The 17,228-nt window shown below is 38.6% G+C and overlaps 1 protein-coding gene across 4 annotated transcripts in view; it reads right to left on the bottom strand.

Annotated features, from left to right (window-relative positions):
- The window catches only part of syne3 (spectrin repeat containing, nuclear envelope family member 3), a 139,044-nt gene extending 122,484 nt beyond the window's left edge, over positions 1-16,560 (bottom strand). For all 4 annotated transcript variants that reach the window (XR_009067185.1, XM_057859868.1, XM_057859867.1 and 1 more), the window contains exons 1-4: positions 16,441-16,560; positions 9,984-10,146; positions 5,209-5,381; positions 1,299-1,608 (exon numbers count right to left, since the gene is read on the bottom strand). Coding sequence is in view for 3 of the 4 variants with exons in the window: in XM_057859868.1 (XP_057715851.1) it covers positions 1,299-1,608; positions 5,209-5,381; positions 9,984-10,127 (627 nt within the window). In the remaining variant the exon portion in view is untranslated. The remainder of the gene's footprint in view (positions 1-1,298; positions 1,609-5,208; positions 5,382-9,983; positions 10,147-16,440) is intronic.
- Positions 16,561-17,228: the final 668 nt, after the last annotated feature.

A 17,228-nucleotide genomic window follows, 5' to 3' on the forward strand; every position in this document is an offset into this window, starting at 1 on the left:
CACACACACACACACACACACACACACACACACAAAGTCACACTCCACCTATGGTTACAAACTATAAAATGTACGTAAAGGCTGGTTACAAACTGTAAAATTGCTGGCTGTCTCATTACCTGTTGGCTTTGTTTCGATTTTTGTCGCGTTAGTAGATTTACACTGAAAACAAGGGCATTTAACTAGTTTTAAGGAGGTGTGTTATTGAAGTGTAGCTGCTCAGACATGGACAATAGGAATCTTGAGTGTCCTTATTGTCTGAACAGTTTCAATGCGGGAGTTGATACACTGTACTCCCATTGTGGTTCTTCATTATTTTTATCCATTTACACACCCATGCCACAACTGGACTTTACCCTGGCCAAAGCAGGACTCTTCCTATGGTTAAAGTAGGACTCCCACATATATAACAATGTACACATCTCATGAACAGCAAGATTTTTGTCTTTTTTATTTTAAGTGGGCCAAATCAATTGTAATAAAAGTAAACCTATTAAAATTGCTGATGTAATTTCATTCATTTAATAAGCTATGTATGTACCTTACTATGATCCAAGGTTTTAAACAGGCGTTATACTGGTGTGTGGCCAGAGTGTACACATCTGATGTTGCTCACAGTGGTCTGCAGTGTGCTGAGGGAGCTTGTGTGTTTGTTCAGACACATAAAAAAAATAGCGAAACCATTGCCTACAACCATTCTGCATATAATATTTGGCTAAGAGCTAGTAAACGAGGCAACAAATGCACTGAGAGCATCACACCTCATGGCGAACAGTATTGCTAAAGCCAACAAACCTTTCACAATTGGCGAAGAACTCATTATGCCTGCAACCAAGGATATTTGCCGTCAAGTTTTAGGAGAGGCCGCTGTTTAAAAAAAGTTGATTCAGCGTCCGTTGAGTTACATTTTCCCTGCATTAAATGTTCATTTTGAGCACTATCGTTTTTCTGCCACACATTGCCGGTCCATGGAAAAATAGGCCCACATCACACCGGTCCATGGTGCAAAATGGTTGGGGAACTGCTCTCATGTTCTCTCACATGACAAAAATATCATGCTCGATTTTTTCCCCCTCTCCTTAATACATTTGTTGTGGTATCGGATCGGGACGCAGTATGAGCAAATCCTAAAAATCAGGTGACTTGGGTGCAAAAATATGTGATCAGGACATCTAGAATATAACTATCAAATTTCATTCTGAACCATCCCCGAATAATGGATGGAGGAGTAGCAATTTTAGTTTGAGTCCACCTCAAGAACAAGAAGAAGCCATGTCATATTACAAGAATGACCTTACCTCAACCTTATCTCTAATGTCACTGTAGGTCTTCAGCAGTTTCTCCCGGGCCTGGGAGTCCAGACTAGGATCTTGGGTTCTGTTGTGTAGCACGGCAGCTTCATCTATCAGCCTTTCCAGTAAGGCTTTTTGCCCATGGACGTCACTTACAACCACTCTCTGTTGGTCCACTTGCCATAGCTTTTCCTTCAGTCCCAGTTGCAACTCCACACCAACATCCAGGTCAAGTTGCTGCCTTGTAAGCCACAACACAAACTCCTGGTGGGCCTTCAAATACTCACTCCAGTGGAGCCACACCCACTCAATTCGACTGAGAATGGAGATCAAGAAAATGAACAAGAATCAAGTCAGACAAAAGTGTGTTCATTTTTTGAAAATAAACCATGCAATGGAAGTGTAACAATTTACTTGTGATTCATACTTATTTATTTGATTTACACTTAGTTTTGATCATGTTTTCATGTATTTGGAGATTGTGTAGAACAGGGGTTTTCAACCCAGTCCTCAAGGCACACTGTGGGTCCTGGTTTTTGTTCCAGCCGATCCAGCAGAGACAGTTGAACCAATGAGGCTTCTGCTAAAACAAGCCACACCTGACTGCAATCAACTGATTGCACTTGTAAAACACCAGATTGGGGAAAAAGTGTTGTCATCTTGTTTGGTAAGAATGAAATCCTGCACCCACAGTGTGCCTTAGTGGAATAGGTTGGGGACCCCTGGTGTAGAACACGTAAAGGGTTTAAACCTCAAGTCTAGGGTGTTTTCTGTTCAGTTTTCTTGGTTTATGTACTGAAGCCCAGCTTTTTTAGCAAAGAACTTTTTTTCTCAAGTTGATTCTTTTAACAGTGTAATTAACAGAAATTAACTCATCTCTGATTGGGAACTGGGAAGAGACGGGAGTATTAAGGCGCTTTCACATTACATCAATAGGACTAGGGTACGGTTGGAGAACTTCCTTGCAACAACACTTGCAAATGACTTGTTGAAAACATTCAGCATTCGTACTGTGCTAACCGAACTTTCAGAGAAGCATCACATGGATGAATGGCGCAATCACTGATTGGAAAAATAATAGAGGAAATATCTCCCTCCTGGGAGGAGAGGGAGCATGCACGTAATATAGCATAAATTAAGTCGCCGCTCGGCCAGTGGCGGGGTCGCTCCCTCCCGACTTGATGCAGAGCGAACTGGAGTATATAAAAAATACATAGGGGAAAATTAAAACAAAAAAGGGAACAGTGTGGTAGCCCAAGTCACAAAGGCGCGGTCTCATTTTTGTGACTTTTTGGACTGTCAAATTGTCGCCACCTCCAGGAGAGCGAGACTCACAAAACGGCCGCCCCGAGTGGCTCCACCTGTCTCGGCCACTGTCACTCTCACACGGTCCGTTCAGGAACAGCTTGCAAAACGCAACCGCCACATTGGAACCACATTTTGTGTTTCGAATGCAAGTGCTTGACGCAGCACAGCAACATTTAGCTATGGTTAATTGTCTGTCATTTTGCCATTGTTGATTTTGAGTAGCGTGCGCGCTGTACTTTCGCGTCCAAGGATGCCCTGCGTGTAGCGCCACAGCTCCAAACTATGACGCTGCACATAAAGTAGCAAAAGAGCACCCTGCTCCGGTTGCATTCACAAGCTAAGCAGGGTGTGCTTCAAGCAGACCAAGACCAACGATTTTTGAGCAGGCCAGAGTTCGCTTCTTTTGTCTGAACTAGAGTTTGGATGCGCGTTCAAATTTACAGTGTACCACAGAAGTGAGTATACCCCCAGTATTTCTGCAGATATTTAAGTATATCTTTTCATGGGACAACACTGACAAAATGACACTTTGACACAATGAAAAGTAGTCTTTGTGCAGCTTATATAACAGTTAATTTATTTTCCCATCAAAATAACTCAAAATATAGCCATTAATATCTAAGCCCCTGGCAACAAAAGTGAGTACACCCCTTAGAAACTACGTACATCCCTAAATGTCCAAATTGAGTACTGTTTGTCATTTTCCCTCCAAAATGTCATGTGACTCTTTACAGGAGTGCTGTCAGCATAGCTGCATGGATTGAAGAGGTGGGGGGGGGGGGGGGGGTCAGCCTGTTAGTGCTAGGACCATACGCCGCACTCTACATCAAATTGGTGTGCATGGCTGTAACCCCAGGAGGAAGCCTCTTCTGAAGACGGTACACAAGAAAGCCTGCAAACAGTTTGCTGAAGACATGTCAACAAAGCTCATGGATTACTGGAACCATGTCCTATGGTCTGATGAGACGGGCGGGCTTTCTTGTGTACTTTTGTGATACACTGTACAAAACAAAGAGGACTATCAGAGGAAAAAGAACTTTAGTCCGTTTGGAACGGACCAAACAGTGCTAGTGTGAAAGCTCCCTTAGTGAGGATCTAGGGTTGCCAGCGTGACATGGATGTTTTTTTTTTTTTTCCTGATAATCTAAGTTTGGTTTATAAATGGGTATTTTTCTAATACTAGTACACAAGAATGTGACGAAGAGAGTCAAATTTTAAATGATTTGTAAGGTGGTGGCAAGCTCTTTCCTGAAATTACAGATTATGTGGTAATACAACATATAAATTAGTAGTTCTGCATTATTCAATTAAAATGAGAAATTTGATTAAGAAAAAAGCTTTGACTCCCAATCTATTTCAGGTTGTCATGACTATGTCCCTAAAATCTTCAAAGTTGATCTCGCCACCCGACAAGGCGGGAGGGTCGACTTTCATTCAGAAATGTCGTCGGATTTCACCCGCGACCTTCGTTTTCTCAGTTATTCTCGCTTGACGCTTGGCTTCAATGTGCTTGAGGACTCCAATGCTTTTGGGCTCATTCAAAATGGGTACACTTTTTAGCGAGGGCGTGGGCTTCCTCCGAACTATCTTTTGACGCCGAATGCATTGAGAGCAGTCCCGAGTCCCTACGACCTCCCATTCTCGAGTTATTCCCGCTTGTGTCATGGACGCAAAACCGCTTGGAATGAGAATTGCACCCTACACTTTTGTGCCCCTAATTTAAAAAATGGTACACTTCTTGGCGAGTGGTTCCCCAGAAAAGTCTTTCTCTGCCAAACGCTGGTGCTGGTCCAGAGTCTCTACGACCTCTCTACGAAGTTACGCCCGAAAAAACAAATAAAATGGCCAAAACTCCCCCAGAACCTCAAAAATCTGCAAATAACTAAAACCGTAGATTTCGACGCGCAAATTTGCGAGGGATCTTTGTATTTATTTCCTATAACTTCACTTGAAGCTGTTCTCTTATTTTTCACAGAATGTTTATCTTATTTGGAAAACCTTGAAATTGTTACATTTACAGTATCATTATTAAAGCCTCTAGTGGGGCATCACAATACAATTATCAATAACATGTTAAGTGCACAACCGCATATACTGGTATTGGTATGGGATTTTTACTAGGAATATTGGTTAAAAAGCCATTATCGGATAACTCGAGTTTTTAGTATAGCTTGGAATGAATTAGGCGATCTTCATGTAAAATGTGATTCATTATACGAAAAAAGGGAGCTTTTGAGCAAGGAGTTACTGAATGGAAAAACACAAGGAGAAGACTTGTATGAACACGTGTCCGCTGTCAACGAAAGAATGAAGCTACTGTGGGGGAACTAGGAGAAGTAAGATGAGCCCTGAAAGCGTTTTACTATAGGAGATGTATGTGTATTTTAAGTGTTTACTTCCTCACCTAGTTACTAAACCCACTTAATGTTTTAAAATGGTGGGGGAAAAAATTGTAAATGGAGCAGTGCAAAACACAGAAAAACTTAAGCCAAGAAAATATATATTTTTTTGTACAAGTAAGGTTATTTTATGATAGTTTATTCTCCCTGTTTTGTTATTTTAGGAAGTCATGATACTTTTGAGCAAAACAAGTAAAAGAGTGCAGCACCTGTGGCAGTGAATGATGTAGGTACAAGTTTCCTCCCAAAAGCTTTTCAGGTCTTTCAGTTTCGCAAGGGTGTGGTTCCTCAGTTTTTCATCCCCGCTCTCTAGAAGATGCTCAGCCGCGACTAGTGCCATGTCCATCTTTACATGACCATCATGCTCCGATTGGTGGATTTTCTTAAAAGTGAAAATGAAAAATATATCATGAGCTGGGTTTGTTTCTATGACCCTCTGAAATACGTAAAATGCAAATTACAAAATAGCAATATGGTAATGGAAACAGAAATTTCAAAAACGTTTCAAATATCATACAATATAAACGTTTTTCACGCTCACACTACACAAGGTGGTATTTCAGATGTTTCCATGTTAAAATATATCGGCAAAAGTGAAATGAAAAAACTTTTTGAGATTAAAGGGCCATTTCCATGGTGAAGCACAAGAATACGACAAACTTCATATTTGCATTTACATGGTTAAGTCTTGGTTCCATCTCCATTCAAACGTAGGCTTGTGTTGGTATGAGATTTTGACGGTAAGATAACTGTGAGCAAAAATACCGCGGTATCACGGTATTGCAATTAGGGCTGTCCCAAACGACTAATTTTCTCCCGATTAGTCAGCCGACTATTTTTACGATTAGTCGACTAATCTAATAATTATTTATTTATTTTTTAATTTTTTAAACTAATTTAGCAATGAAATTTTTGTTTTTTTGACGCTTATCAATTTAAAAAAAACATATTGGAACACTCAAATCATTTATTAAAGTACAAATAAACACGTAAATAACAATAATAAATCACAAATAAACAATGAGTTCAAATGCTGATAGAATTAACTAGTGTAGCATCCCGATTGAAAAGATGGTCTCTTAAACTGATGGTTTACAACTTTTATTCCATCCTTGATGTAAACACACCGTAAGAGCTACGGCGCACACAAATAAAGCAACACAATTAGAAATTAACAAAAACTTTTCACATTTTTCCTTTTAAACCTTATTTATATATCAATGAATTGCCTATATGAATTGCCTTTACCTTATTACCTTATCATTGACAATCTCTCCCTTGAGTGCAATCACTGTATATACTGTATATATTTATGACCTTTTAACCTTATATAATTTTCTATACCATAAAATAAACCATAACATGAAATAAACCTTTCAATTAGCATTAAGAACAATACTAATAGCACTTATAGGCCCATTGTCAATGAAACATTATTATTTAGTAAGGCGACAGCACCCTCTGGTGTACAAAAAATGAAAGAAAAAAAAAAAAAAAAACCTTACAAACTGCGTGAAGGCGCTTGAGGTGTTTATTCACGGCCGACGTGCAGCTAAGCTTTGCACTGAAGAGACAGGACAGAAGAGTGTACTCTCCTTTGTTTCTTTGAAATAAGTCAATGTTTTGGACACTCTGGTGCGCTTTTTTTGGCTTTGTGCCGCTTTCCCTGCTTGCAAACAGAGCATCCGACATTCTAACTTTCCACGCATATATTTTTTTAACCCTTCATTTACCGTCGACGGCATGTTGTGCTCGTCGACGGATTTACGTCATCGATGACGTCGACTACGTTGACTAGTCGGGACAGCTCTAATTGCAATTATAGGTCTAAAATGTGTTAGTTTGAGATGTATGGGTTAAATAAAAAAAATCCATCTAACATGATTTTTTTTCCAGAACAAGATTAGAGCAAAAACAAAATAATTGCTATAATAAAGTAAAAACACTTCTAAATAAAATTAAAAAATATATATGGCGGAAAACATACAAGACTGAAAAAGCAGTTTCTGCTCTTGCACTCCTCTTTAAAAGAAACTGCTGTATTTTAAGCAAAAACAACTGTTGTGTTTGATCCAACAATATGTCTATATGCTGCCATCGCAGATTCATGGCGCATTAGGCACCCGAACTATTTTTAATTTGTCCGTTTGACCCTGGAAACCCGTTTCCAGACGTCGCACAACCGCTTTTGTTTCAACTCAGCCATAAAAAGAAGGTAAGTGATTATATTTCTTATTCAAAATGTCTGTCATTTTTAGCTTAGAATCATTAATTGATGTCCAATACTTTGTTTAAAAAAAAAAAAAAAAAAAAAAGACCTAAAAAAATTATTCACTCGCACATTTTAAACTTTTAAACAAATTATGTCACAAATGGTGTCTGTAAAAAAAGTCACGGATATCTACCGCATAACTATCGCTTAATTGGATTTTTTTTGGTACTGTCGCATTTTCTCCGATATGTTAGGTGATAAATAATCGTTTCAAACAAAGAAAAAGTAAAAAAAAAAAAAAAAACATTTAAAAATGGTAAATATATGAAAAATAAAATCTCAGCCACTCCTTGATGTCTGCGATTTCTGCATCACGACCCTTGTTATATTACCATGTTTCACCCATAAAATCCCCTAAAAATCCAGCTGTGGCCATTCACGGCTGTTTCTTGACACTCAGTGATACATGCTACATGGAGTTTTTGGATCGAAACAAGGTAAGTGCGCGATAATATCTCGTTAAAGTCATGGCGTGTGTAATTCTGCTCTTGCGTGCTCTCACCTCCAGATAGGATTTTGCTGTTTAAAATTTTTTTTTTTTTTTTTTTAAATGCCCTCCAGTTCAAAATCCCCCCCCCCCACGAAAATTGAGATTTTAAGCGTTCCAATGATGTATCACACATCTCACAGCAGAACTTCAAGTCACCTGAGTGTTTTCCGCCATATACTGCATGACTTCTATTTTGAGGGTGGAAAAGCTCAAGTGAAGTTTCGCCATTTTCAGCCACTGTGTCAACTCTAGTCTACATGTCATGGCTTTGTGTTAAAAAGACAAAGAATTCATAAGTTAATAAGTTGTTAAAAATGTATAAGGTAGTTACAATGTAAATGTTGTTGTGTAAAGGTTTCATCTAAAAAAACATTGAGAGTGAGACCTCTCCTCGTCCAGCGAACATGGATTTGTGTCGAGGGCAAGATCATCTGTCGCAATTAGCGATCTTTGATGCTATCCTTTTTTCCCCCCTTCATTCAAGCTCGTTTCTCACTAAGCGGCTGTGAGACTTAAAACCTCGACGAAGTTTCTCTCCCAGCTAAGCCTAAGCTAACATTTGTCTTTGTAAGTTTTTAGTTAGTTTGTATATTGAATTTGAAAGGAAAATGTGTGTCTTGTTTTTGGTGAACTTTTTCATGGTGCTAACCTGTTGAAGCTACTCACACGTGGAAAAATACATTTGTACAACTTTTTAAATTTATTCATTTTGAATATTTCACTTACCACGATTTGAGAGCTCAATAAATTGAAGAAAAGTGCGTCTTGTGTTTGGAGTGTTTGTTTTTGGGTTCGCTGGCTGTTTAGCAGAACAGCGTCACTGACACGCACAGCAACAAACAGGGGAAGGGGTGAGCGCTGCCGCGCCAAGCCACTTCTGGCTGCATTTTTGGCACATAAAAAATAGCGAATACCGTACTACGGTATGATGGAAAATTTTAGTGATTTTGAAACCACGATGTTTACATACCATGGTAAACCGGGAAACCGGTAACCGGCACATGCCTATTCGAACGATGTCGCAATTCCGCGTGAAAACGATGCAGTATTCATGCCAAGCCCTAAGGGGCAGTGCAGTTTTACAAGGCGACAGCCAATGATTCATTGACATGTCAACAACCTCCTCAGCCCGGAAGACAACATATCCGCCCACTCGAAGCAATAGCGTCAATGCAGTTTTTTTCTTTTGCTTTAAAAGGCACAAAAACATAAACAAATTAATTATATATACATAAAATATATTAGGATTTTATTTTTTTTTAAAAAGGTATATTAAAGGAGACGTTCCACTATGTTTGTGGTTTTGAATGTTTACTAGCAGCGAATGTGCATGCCAAAGGTGACATGTGTGAGTGCTGACATAAATTGTGTCAATGGCTCATTTATTTTCTATATACAAACAAAACAACAAAAAATGAATAAGGAGGAGGCAGACTGTAATGAATCTGTTTTCTTTATCATACAGTTGTTCATGAATGCAATACAAATCCAATTTCAAAGCACACTCTCTTGTAATATAGTTTACAGTTTGAATGGGAGTTTGCGTTGAAAGGAGGCTTACCTGTTATACGAATGGGTTTCTATACAAAAAGAAATGAGACAACTTTACTAAATGACAATAACTCAAGTGCTAATATGCTTCTCCAAAACACAATACAGACACGTAAGACACTGATTAGCAGCATCGCTAATTAGCTTAGTGCTCGGTGCCAAGTAGCAACATCTCATCAACAAAGAATATAAACAATTCAATTGGCTTCATTTACTCACTTGTGATGGAGCCACGCTGGATCTAACAACACAAAAGACAATCTAACGCTCGACACTTCTTAGTATTACTATATTGATTCAGCAACCCAACATGAGCGTAACAGTGAACTTTCCCTCTCTTGCACCAAGTTCCGGCTGAGGCAACTGAAGTCACGTTAATGAGAAAACGTTTTTGATTGGTTTCTTCCTCGTCGTCGCTTAAATCTGTCGCAGAAAGATCAACCCAGCCATGTTCTCTGCGGTGCAAAAATTCATTGTGCAACATCACGGGCGCGGCCTATCTAGTCAAACTAGTGACAGAGCTCGCGTCTGATGTGTGTCGCCCTTCCAAACGTGATCACACTGACTTTGTATGGGATTTAGTCAATATTTTATTTTTTAGGAATCTTATGAGGCGTAATAGAATAGCACCAGAGATGATGGTCATCTACACTGGACCTATATGAATGTACCTCAGTCTCTCGGAGTCGTGCTTCAAGGGCATTCCAAGGCCCTTGGGTGTTATCATTTTCCCTCAGGTTCTCCTGTACAGCCTTCATCCAAGAAAGTGCCTCTTCCAATCTTTCTATGAAGGTCTGCTGCTCCTGTTCAGTCATGACCTCTCACGGTTCAGGCCTGAAAAATAAAAGACTGGTCAGACTATCGTATATTTTTCATATTAAAAAGAATCATAAATTATTTTTCATCCAAAGCTATTTGTTTTGCTGACAAATACAGCACGGAATGTAGGATGGACGGTAGTACAGCGCACAATATAAAATTCACCAGAAACGTACTGTAGCATCACTCGGACTACTGTCAACACCACAGTGATGTGTCAGCGCAACACTCTGATTGGTTTGTTCGATACGAGAGCGCGACTCTCCTATTGGTGCGTTCGATGCGGCACCGCAACCCTCCTATTGATGCGTTCGATATGGCAACGCAACACTTCCATTGGTGGGCAGGGTCCCCCCAGAATTGATCAATCTAAATTCAAGACTTTTAAGACCATTATTAATGCCATTCCAACTGAAAATTAATATTTTTCTTGCACCCTTTATTTAGATCATATTGAATCATATTAAATAAATAAAGCACTGAACATCAAATTTAACCTCAATTACTGTGTTTGACAAAAGAATGCACATATATTGAAGATACAATGAAAACACATTTAAGGTAACATAAAGTCTGTCAGAATTTTTTTAAACACACACACGCACACATAATTATGGACAAAAAGAGGAGGAGGACAGGACTCAGACCGGCGATCTTCTGTAACAGGCTAGCCACTAGTGCACCTGTCAAGACCCCAGTGAACATGGCTAACTCTTGAGTTAAAAACAGCGAAATTCACATTCATTCGAAAGGCAACCCGAAATGTTTAAGCAGGTCCACTGCCTTCGCATGACCCATAAACTGCAACCTAAAGTATTTGGATGTAACTTGAGCCCCTATCACATACTCCAAAACAACGGGAATATCGCTGGACTTAACCGTGCAGCAGTTGTGTGTGAAAACAATTTCCCGTGTCGATTGACATGGGAAGCAGTGTGCGTGAAAGCAGGCGTTAGATTCCCGGGTCACAGCAGATGGCTGATGACTTAAATACCATAGCGGCGGCCGATGTAACTTCCTCCCTCTTCGCAGTAAGAGGAAAAGTGGTAAACAAACATTGCAAATATAAACATAGCAAGCTGGAAACAGCTAAATTAGACTGAAAACATGACCAAAATTAAAATGTTAATTATTACGTCAGGCCGGGCCGGGGTTCTTTCTCGCTAACTTTTTGAAATAACTATATATTAACGATGTATGAATGATAAACTAAGGAATACTTGCTATAAAATAAATAATTTGGATAAGAAAAGAAGGCGCTGTATGGTCATTGCAGGGCCAGAGCGTGCCTATACGCCCTTTTTAATCTTCCCTTCTGCGAGTACACAAACCCGCATCTGTTTATTTATATTTAACAAACTTTTCCAGCGTTATTTCGTTGTGTAAATAAATTTATAATGATCATAAAAATATTTAGTCCATTTAAACATTAAGAAAATGTGCGTTTTTTTTTTTTTCTGCCAACTGAGAATTCGTTACAAAAGACAGACTTTTATGCAGACATCGTCACAAATGTTATCAGACAAAACGCGGGCCGGGCTTTAATACCCGCGGACCAGTACGGGTCAGGCTGGATTTTTTAGGCCCGATTTTACCTCTATCTTTAAGTCTTGATGAGCTTAAATTGGCTGCAGTTACGAAGTCGGGAATGCTCCCTCCGGAAAAAAACACGATTTGACCAACATTATGTTTAACAAACTTTCCCAGCGTTATTTCATTGTGTAAATGTATTTATAATGATCATAAAAATATGTAGACTATTTAAACATTAAGAAAATGTGCGTTTTTTTTCTGCCAACTGAAAATTCGTTACAAAAGACAGTTACGACATCGGGAATGCTCCCTCTGGAACAAAACGCAATATGACCAACATTGTGACAGCCGATGCAGACCAAAAATTACGTAATATCCGAAACAGATCACCAATGGACTCATTTGAAGTATATGAATGGTGGTCTGTTTTGGTGTTCAGTATCCACAATACTTCTGCCTGCAGGGTTTTCGTTCCACCGACAAACTGACGCATTCCCAATGCAGAGGTGGGTGGATTCTCCGTTTTGCCGGTTGTGGTGGTTTGGCACGCATGAGTTGCATTTCGATTTGTAGTGCAGTGCATCGTAAAAATTCTATGCGTCATCTTCGTTATGGAGTTAAAAAAAAAAAAAAAAAAACAACTTCGGCACGGATATAATTTAGGTTGCACTGAGATGTTCTTGAAAATTAAGACCACGGTGAAAAAATTCCAGACTTACAACAGCTAATTTAATACTTTTAATACCTTTAATAATGGAAAAATAAATTCAATGCTTTTTTAATACTTCTAATAACCCGCGGGTACCATGGGTGGGTTACCACTCCACGATTGTATATAGTTGTGAGGTGGGTGGGTGCGGCGAAAAATAAAGATTGAAAAGTGAGCTAGACTCCTGTGCTGATTTACTGAAGCAACATTCCGCTGCCAATTTTTGCAAGCGTTACAGTATTTATTAATATCTCATTTTCAAACTGATATAATGTAGTTCATTAGACCAAAAAAAATGTTATCTGCAACCATTTTGCAACGTAATTCAATGAGCAACAGGTGTCCCGCTAATAATACGATACAGTTCACTTGCGCTAACGCAGCCAATCAGAGCATTGACAGTGTTACGCATATGCGCACTACCCATACGAGCCGTGCAGATTAGCAACAACAGTGCAGCGGAGGAGACGCAAATGCTAACCCCCCATCATGGCGAAAGGAACGGTCAACGATACTACACTCAACAAGCCAAAGTAAAAAAGAAATGTGGTTCTTTTAAGATGGAATGGCTGTCGGAGTCTAAAGTAAGCACAAGCGATGAACACTGAGAATATGAATCTTAAGTATCTTTACTGTCTGAACAGTTTTAATGTGAGAGTGTGATATACTCCCATTGAGGTTGTTCATTATGTTTTATTTATTAAGAGTCTTATTTAAGTTATTTCAGCCAAAGGGGGTAACGCTAGGTATTAGGTTGTTGGGTGTCCTAAGTTTTTCCTCAGTTAGAATATGCATTTTTGTTGCTTAATTTGGTTTAATGAGTAAAACAACGTTATTTTTTTATGTTTACCTGCTGTTAAATAACTTTCTTTTCCAGAGACAAGATCAGACATTGATATGCAAACATTTCTTAATAGCGAACTGAATATTTAAGGGGGTGTCTTAATTTTTTCACATGACTGTAACTTGCTACGATCCAAGGTTTTGACCAGACGTATAACTGGGATGTGGCCAAACGTACTAGTGATCAACCAATATAGGTTTTTCAGGACCAATACCGATTATTAGTTGTTAGAGGGTCCGATAACTGATTTTTGAAGAAGATATTCCTTTGCATTAAAAGTGTATTGGAATTTTTTAAAAAATTAAAAATGCAAACACGGAACTTCATTGAAATGCCTAAAGCATGTTTATGGAATCACACAAATAAGAAATAATAGCTAATAATAGGGGGTGGTGGTGTTCAGTGGTAGAGTAGCCGTTCCCCAACCTAAAGGTTGTGAGTTCGATTCTCTGCTCTGATGACCTTGTCTAAGTATCCGTGAGCAAGATACTAATCCCCACATTTCTCCAGGTGCTGCGTCACCAGTAGAGGTGGGAATCTTGGGTACCTTACGATTCAGAGGCTACGATTTGATTATAAATCGATTATTGATGCATAACATCAGGCGGCTGCTAGCTACATTCACTAACAGACTAGCATTGTACTTCCATATATTTACATAAAATAAATGCTTACTGCACAGTTTTTTGCTTTTAACCAAGGATCTAGACTGTTTTATGTGCATATCTATAAAGAATTCAGGGATTTAAGCATTTATTCACAAGAATTTTCACCGTAAAAGCTCTGTTTACATCAGGCGGCCCTAGCTACCGGTACATTCACTAACAGACTAGCATTGTACTTCGACATATTTACGTAAAATAAATGCTTACTGAACATTTTTTTTTTTTTTTTTGCTTTTAACCAAGAATCGAGACTGTTTTACGTCCATATCTATGAAGAATTCAGGGATTGAAGAATTTATTCACATGAATTTTCAACGAAAAAAGCTCTTTGTCTGTGATTCCACTCTGTCAGCTTTGACGGCCTCGCCAACAATGCAGACCCCGTATTTATCGGCCCTGCGCCTCTTGTCCCGTCAATACATTATGAAGTCTATGAAACACCTTTAGTCACCAGAAGGTAGATGAAGATATACAGTAGTGTGAAGCGCTTTGAGAGCCTTAAAAAGGTGGAAAGGCCCAATACAAGTGTAACTCCATTTACCATTACCATTTAACCAATTAGAGGACAGTGTGAATACTAGTGCAGGAGAGAGAGGCGCGACTACATCTGAGCTGAAATAACCCAGTTTTAATAATTTTTTTTTTTTTAAAAACGGCCAATGGGGGAAAAAAAGGGCCGATATCGATGTACGTCACATTTCCAAATAACGGTGCTGATACGCAGCCCGGCTGATAATCGATCTATTTCTACAGCGTACACATCTGATGTTGTTCACAGTGGTCCTCAGTGTGCTATCTATTTCAGTTACATTGCAATTTTATTTTATTTATTGTGAAATTCACAAGAGGTGCTGCTGAGCCTGAGAACTCACCTGAGAAAAAAAATCTGAGCTATTCATTTAACCTTTTATTCAACATTATAAGAGATGTTTCTGAGTCTAGGAAATTCGGGCACTTCTGGAACTATTATTTTCTATTTGTGTGATTCAATAAACATGCTTCAGACTTCAATGAAGTTCAGCGTTTGATTATTCAATTTTTTTACGCCAATTTTGACACGTTTACTGCAAATGAATATCGGCTCCAAAAATAAGTTATCGGCCCTTACAACTACTAACAATCAGTGTCGGTCCTTAAAAACCCCTATCGGTCAATCTCTAGTATTTATTATTACAGCTACATATTGATATAGTGAAAACATTACTGCACTCTTTGGTTTCCTTATCCAAGGTGTCATGGCTGCTAGATACACAGCTGAAATGGTCTTAAAGATGCTGGATGATGGAGAAGCAGTAACGGGGTTGGACTCAAGAGTCCGAAATGCCAGATGACGAGGACCCAGACTGTCTGTGACATTCGTCCACCTGGAAATCAAACTGAACAGGATCACTTATACTTGTAAGATTCCAGTTATGTGTCCTCTGAAGAAGAAAGTGTCCATATCATGGCCAACAGAATGAGTTGGTAGGGCTCTCATTGGAGAGAGTTATCTCCCACCCAGAACACAAAGCCACAATATCCTCAGAAGTCAGTCAGGGCCTGCACAAGGACTCAGCACCACTGTCTCGTCAAAAAGATGCATGGGAGATCTTCATCACTGATGATATAATACAAAGGGGATAAAGTCTATTGCTGTACTGGGTAATTTTGTTTTTCAAAACAATGTTAAGTGAAAAATAAAGATATTTCAAACATGAATCATTCTTGAAGGACCCTGTGATAGTGATTATTTTTCACCAAAATGGCATGAAAACACATTGATTCTAATATGGCTCATTTTTGATCCACTTATGGAAGAGTGTAGGGTCCAGTCACTTGTGCATCGAAAACTAATGCAACAGTCAATCTAAAATGGACGGAAAAGACGCCTTAAGGAAGACGCTAAGGCAACAGTCAGCCCAAAAACAAGAAAAAGACGAGTCGTGACATTTTTACACGATGGTTTTTCGGGGGTGGGTTTTTGTGTTGTTTTTTTTTTGTTTGGTTTTTTTTTTGTTTTGTTTTGTTTTTTTGCTGTGTTGCAAAACAGTCACGCAGAAGCTGTTTTTGTAATACTAGGAAAATGTGAACATAATTTCTATATTCGTATGTTGATTGAACTGTACCCACGCATTATCTGTTGCCCAATTCGCACTAACGTTTTTATATGTTCACGTTTGCTTATACTGTACTGTCCAATCTAACGACAGACGCAATGTCTTGGCTCTTTTTTTTTGCATGCTGAGCTTCGGCAAATTGAATTATCCATGAACTGTACATAAAAGGAACATACAACTTTCCTTCGATAGCTGTGAAAACGATCATCCATTTCCGACGGTCGTTGACGGGGTGATGTGAACAAGATGAGGTAAATACATTAACTTATAATTTACGTAATGTTATTGTAGGGGGGGGAAGTCATCTAATGTGGCGCTAGAGACAAGAGGACCAACATGTTATTCAAGTTTTGGCCTATTATTAAAATCTAGCTAGGAAGTATTCATTGAAAAAGTATCTTCTATGATAAACAACAAGAATAACAATAGTTAATCCAACGAAAACAAAACAGTAATACTCACGACGTTGTTTAATCAGGTTACAGCAACTACGTGAAGATACTATTGATGTTTTTAGCAGTCGGTGGAGTTGACTGCTTCTTCTTTAATAGTTTATTGGTGGTTGCAAAACCGACATAATGGCGCAGTGCTGCCACTTACCGGACTGGAGTGTGGAGGATAAAAGGCAGGAAATGAAAAAATACAGTACATGCTACTAATTAAGACTGTTTAATTTAAAAAATATAAATAAGTTCGACTAAAACAACCATCCGTAGAAGATTCTACTAATTAAGACTGTTTAATTTAAAAAATATAAATAAGTTCGACTAAAACAACCATCCGTAGAAGATTGCCAGATTATTGCCCTTATCTTACCGCTAATAATTTTCTTTCATTTTTATATGCCCTGCATCCATCACCACATGAAGAATTTTTTTTTCAATATTTATATACATATTTTTAACACAAACTTCAGGTAATACTTCGGAAACCAAAGCTGAGTGGTTTGACTGTGTAAAAATTACTTTTAAAAAATGATAGTGATTAAACTAAAACAGTTTTCCATTTACCTTTTTTTGTCAGGAGCGGATAAATCAGTGCTTCTCAATTATTTTCTGTTACGCCCCCCCAAGGAAGACGTAAATGTTTCGCGCCCCCCCCAACTCTGCCGCCACTGTAAATAGTATCATTTGTCTATAATATTACTATTATAAGTTCGCCTCAGCCGAACATTGTCCTTTTTTTCTATTAAAGAAAAAAGTAACATAGATCAACTTATAATAAAGTATAACTTTATTAACATTGTTTTG

This window comes from Corythoichthys intestinalis, chromosome 15 (assembly GCF_030265065.1).
Source record: "Corythoichthys intestinalis isolate RoL2023-P3 chromosome 15, ASM3026506v1, whole genome shotgun sequence".
NCBI classification, from domain to species: domain Eukaryota; kingdom Metazoa; phylum Chordata; class Actinopteri; order Syngnathiformes; family Syngnathidae; genus Corythoichthys; species Corythoichthys intestinalis.